This window comes from Panthera uncia, unplaced genomic scaffold, assembly GCF_023721935.1.
Source record: "Panthera uncia isolate 11264 unplaced genomic scaffold, Puncia_PCG_1.0 HiC_scaffold_675, whole genome shotgun sequence".
NCBI lineage: Eukaryota > Metazoa > Chordata > Mammalia > Carnivora > Felidae > Panthera > Panthera uncia.
Genome location: NW_026059842.1, coordinates 5249 through 10354, shown reverse-complemented (window position 1 = coordinate 10354; position 5106 = coordinate 5249). Strand labels below are relative to the sequence as shown.

General features: G+C 56.3%; 1 protein-coding gene across 1 annotated transcript; it reads left to right on the top strand.

Moving 5' to 3' along the window:
- Window positions 1–1308: 1308 nt before the first annotated feature.
- Window positions 1309–4500, top strand: LOC125918317 (homeobox protein Hox-C9). The gene is made up of 2 exons (XM_049624333.1): window positions 1309–1846; window positions 3584–4500. Exons 1-2 carry the CDS (start codon window positions 1309–1311, stop codon window positions 3826–3828), a joined length of 783 nt encoding a protein of 260 aa, XP_049480290.1. The 3' UTR covers window positions 3829–4500.
- The last annotated feature ends 606 nt before the right edge of the window (window positions 4501–5106 follow it).

Genomic DNA, 5106 nt, shown 5'->3' with positions numbered 1-5106 from the left:
CTGCCCCCTCCGGAATCCCTGCGTCCGACCCCAAAGAAACTGCTCTCTCCCATCCCTCCGTTGCTTTTTTCCCGTTCCAAAAACAGCCTACAATTTTATTTAATGAAAGACACATTTATGAACAATCAAATGATCCTCATAAAAATTTTATTGAAGGACGTAAAAACAAGCTACTTGCCCACGACCGAGGTCGCTCTCTCTCTCGCCTTGCCCGCACTCACCCTGGCTCTCTGCAGACAGAGCCCTGGAGTGACTTCTTTTGGGGGGGCAGGGTGTCGCAGAGATGGAGTTGGGGGCAAAGGAGGGTGAGCAGGAAGACGGGATGGGGACGCCCCACTTAACTTGTGCTGATCTCTCCTCCACTTCTTCAAGCTGGCAAAGAAAGATAAATAGATAGAGACAATAAATTTAAAATAAAGGAGCTTGCATATCTGTGCCAAAGCAAAGAGAGGACTTCTGAGGATAAAGGTGTATGAGGTCCCGAGGTCCTACCCCTCCCACAGGCGGACCACCTTCCCCAAGCTGCCCTACCCCAGATTTGGGGGGCTGAGTTGGCCAGTGGCAGAAGGACGCTCCCCTTTCCCTCCTTCCCTCCCTCCACCCCAGCCTCCCCAGTCCCCTCCCACCCTCCCTCCCTCGCTGCTGCTGCTCCTGAAAGAAATACATACATACACACTATTTAAAAACGCATTTTTAAAAGCCACGTTCCGAACTGACAATCGCTGATCTCGGCTCGCGCAGAGACTGCGGGAGCGTCGGGGCGACAGAGACGGATTACGTCAAGAAATAGTTCCTCCACCTACCTCAGCCGGCCTCTCCGCCCCTGCGGGGCTCCCGCGCCCAGCTCGGCCCTGGGGGTCCGGGAGCCCTGGCTTCGGGGACTGGCATTTTCACCCCATTAAGAAATCCTCCAGGGTGGGGAGGCGGGTGCGGGAGGCCATCTGCTTATGGGTGGACATGGGCAAGGGAGTGCTCTGATGAGATACGAGTAGTCCTGAGGGGGTGGCCGACGCTTTGGGTCCAGAGTTCCGGACCCCCAGGAAAACGCAGGTCGCGGGGATCAGCAGAGAGAAGGGGGTGGGAGAAGGGAAGGAAAAAAAAAAAAAAAAAAAGCAAGGAAAAAAAAAGCCCCTGCGCATTGATCCGCGCCGTATTTTTGGGTAAATACGATCACGTGGGGGCCGGGGAACCAATGAGCTGCGGGGAAAAGGCTGGAAAAATAATTACCTGCCTTGATTGTTCTGTGAGCAGATAAAAAGTACATATACAGTTCATACAATAATCTTATGTATGTAAAACCCTGTTACGATGTCGGCGACGGGGCCCATCAGTAACTATTACGTGGACTCGCTCATCTCTCACGACAATGAAGACCTCCTAGCGTCCAGGTTTCCGGCCACGGGGGCTCACCCCGCCGCCGCCAGACCCAGCGGTTTGGTGCCGGACTGTAGCGATTTTCCGTCCTGTAGCTTCGCGCCCAAGCCGGCAGTGTTCAGCACGTCGTGGGCGCCCGTGCCCTCGCAGTCGTCCGTGGTATACCACCCGTACGGCCCCCAGCCCCACCTCGGCGCCGACACGCGCTACATGCGGACTTGGCTCGAGCCGCTGTCCGGCGCCGTCTCCTTCCCCAGCTTCCCGGCCGGGGGCCGTCACTACGCCCTCAAGCCGGACGCCTACCCCGGACGCCGCGCCGACTGCGGCCCGGGCGACGGCCGCAGCTACCCGGACTACATGTACGGCTCGCCCGGGGAGCTGCGCGACCGCGCCCCGCAGACACTGCCCTCGCCCGAGGCGGACGCACTCGCCGGCAGCAAGCACAAAGAGGAGAAGGCCGACCTGGACCCCAGTAAGTTGGGAGCAATTTTCCTTTACAACCAGCGCGGGAGGGGAGGGGAGGCCGGGCGGGGGGGAGCCGGATTACAGCCCCTCGTAGCGGCGCAGGGAGCGCGGGAGAGGGGCGAGGGCGAGGGGGCGAGGACTCAATAAAAGCGAATTACCTTGGGGAGCTTTCAGGGGCAGGAAGGTCTGAGAAGGGAGCCCAGGGAGCCAGGTTGGGAGAGGGCTGAGGGGGGCTCCTCTCCCTGGAGCTGGCTTTGATGAGAGACCCCCCCACACACACACACACACCCCCAGCCCAGGCTTTTTGGCTCAGTTGCTACTTTCGAAGAAATGCAGACAGGGCCAGGGGATAGGGTAGGGTTGAGGTTCATTTCATGGTTTGAGGTGGGACTGGAGTGGGGGGGAGATGAGGAGGACACTGGGGACAGAGAGGAAATACCCCAGGGAGAAAAATCACCCCTACCTCCCAGCCAGCATAGGGAGTCTCACCCCAGGAGGAATTCCTTAAAGAGAAGGTGCATGGACTTCTTATATACCCAGGAGCACTAGGTGAGGGGTCTGGGGGATTTCACAGCCTGGGAACTTGGAGAAATCAGGACTTACAGAGTTGGGGAAGAGAAGTGGGGTCCCAGTCTCCTTAAACTTGAGAGCCCTCTTCTGAGGGTCTGCAGGAAAGAGGGTTGAAAACCGGGCTCAGGGATGAGGAATGGGGGGGGAGCATCTCCCCAGATTAGAGAATTATAACACACACACACACACACACACACACTCCCCATCAAGGAGACTGGAGCCTTCTGAGTATTGCAGAGAAGGGCAGGGGTAGGTGTGTGGGGGCGGGGGGGGGGGGGGGGGGGGAGCTGCTGGGCCAGAAAAAGGGGAAAGAAGGGGAAACAGCAGGGGAGGGGGTGCAGCCCCTGGGTGTGAGGAAGTGTCTGGGGGAGTCCCAGGAGGGGGCTGCAGGAAATCCTTTCCTCCAGCCCCATAAGGGGCCAGGGCCTAATTATACCCCTCTGAAGGCTTCCCTCCTTGCCCTCAGCTACTCCCATAAACCTGAAATTGGAGGCTTGGCTCCTGCAGAGCCTGTCCTGGGGCTGGCAGGAGGGGGGCACTGGAAGCCAAACAGGGAAGCTAAGATATAGGGGAGCCTGTCCCAAGGCCAGCAGCTCTCTGGGGATAGGAGAAAGGCTCTCCCCATTCCAGCATCACTCTGAGAATTCGCCTCAGCAGGGTTGAACTCCGAGAGCAGAGACGGGCGCTGAAGAGGGTGGTGAGGGGCTTAGGGACTCTCAGGGTCAGGAAACAGAACTGCTGAAATTTCAGGACTTGGTCGTGGGCTGGGAGGGTGGGAGGGGGCAGAGGAGGAGGGAAGTGGGAAGGAGAGAGACCTCGCTATAAAAATAAAAAACAAGAGAGAGAAGCGTTTATGGGCCTATGAAACAGTTGGGAATTTGGACTTTTTATGAGCATATTCTCGAATTACTACTCTTGAAGCTGAGGACCAGACTGTAGGGGCTTTGATAGCTTTGATTTCCTATAGTTTTAGGTGCTAGAAACCGAAGAGGGGGAAGATGGGGAGAGGGCAGAACGCAAAAGGAGTCAGGGAGAAAATTCCAAAAACCAAACGTGTCCAAATTCAGGTTCAATCATTGCGTTTGGGGAGCCTGGCTAAGCCTAGGGGTAGGGTGGCAGGGGTCCTGGGCTAGAAAGGGGCTCCGCTGACCCCTGCCTGTGTTTGGCCCTCCAGGCAACCCCGTGGCCAACTGGATCCACGCCCGCTCCACGAGGAAGAAGCGCTGCCCCTACACCAAGTACCAGACGCTGGAACTGGAGAAGGAGTTTCTCTTCAATATGTATTTAACCAGGGACCGTCGGTACGAGGTGGCCCGGGTTCTCAACCTCACCGAGCGGCAGGTCAAAATCTGGTTTCAGAACCGGAGGATGAAGATGAAAAAGATGAATAAAGAGAAAACCGACAAGGAGCAATCCTAAACCCTGCCCCAGCCTGCTGCCTCGGCACAGCCAAGGGAAAAACAAAAAACCCCACAAAAATACCCCAACCCAGGCGGGAGAGAGCACGAAAAGAAAAGGAAAGAGCAAGATAGAGAAAAGCCCATCAGCTTAAAAAGAGACAAAAAAAAAAGGAAGGGGAAAAGGAAAACTCTTGCGATTTGGGAGGGTTCAGTGTTGAGAAATTGGTGTTTTAGAGTTAGTTCTACCCAGCGAGGAGGAGGAGGCGGGGAGAGAAACCGCGTTCTCTTCTCCCAGCGCAACTGAAATAAATGACACACACAAATGTGATTTTTTTCCCCTCCTTTCTTCAGAGAAGCCAGTACTTGAATCGCTATATTTCTATTTTTTTTTTTCTGTATCATATGTGGTCCGGGCCATCCCTCCCCAGGCCTGGGGTGCTCTGCGTGCAGATTTTGTACAAAAAAAAAAAAAAAAGACACACACACATACACAATAACAATTCCCAGCCCAGGAGCTGAGGGGCGAGGGCCCGGACCGTGCCGCAGGCTGGGTCCGGCGGCGCAGGCCGGCGCCTCGGGTGTGTACATAGCAGTGTTTCTTATCCCCAGCGTCCGTCCTGTAACGTGCTTCTGTTTGTTATGGTAGAACAGCTCTGTGTTAATATATCGAAGTCACTTAAAAAACCAGAAACCCAACCGCATCCAGTTCTCGTTATTTCTCCTCCCTGTGGCTCCCAGGCTGCTGTCGTGGAGGAGGCAAGTGCTCAGATCCTTTGGGGGAAGCCGGAGCCAGGGAAGGGGCTCCCTCTACCTTGGAAGGGCAAGTGCCTGCCATTGCTCTCCAGGCAGGGTGGGGTGGGCGTGAAGACTCCTGGGGTGGGGTGGGGGCTGCTGAGGCCCGGGCCCAGCTCGTGCCTGCCCCGGCTGGCTGCCTTGTGAGTTTCCTGGTAGCTCGTTGGAGTCCAGGGGTGGGGGGTGGGGGCATGGCATGAATGGTTTTCCCTGGCTGTAATTAATTGTAATAATTTATGAGTACACGAGATCGGAGGGAAGAGATAGGTGAAGATGAAAGTTGGGTGCTGGGTGAGGGCCCGGGCTGGATTCTTGCCTGTCTGCACTGGTGATTCGAGGGATGGCTGGGAGGGAGGGAGGGTGTGCGGTGAGCGGTGAGGAAGAAGGCTGAGCAGGCCTCAGGGAGCAGAAGAGGCACTGGGGAATGCGTTGCGAGTGAAAAAAGGGAAAGAGAGAGAGAGAGAGAAACAGAAGAGGGAAGGAGGGAAGGAGGGAGGAAGTAGGG

Excerpts from the sequence above, each read along its gene's own strand:
- LOC125918317 (XM_049624333.1), top strand. The coding sequence starts at position 1,309 with ATGTCGGCGACGGGGCCCATCAGTAACTATTACGTGGACTCGCTCATC. Across the intron at positions 1,847-3,583 it reads GAAGGCCGACCTGGACCCCA|GCAACCCCGTGGCCAACTGG; the intron begins GTAAGTTGGGAG and ends TTGGCCCTCCAG.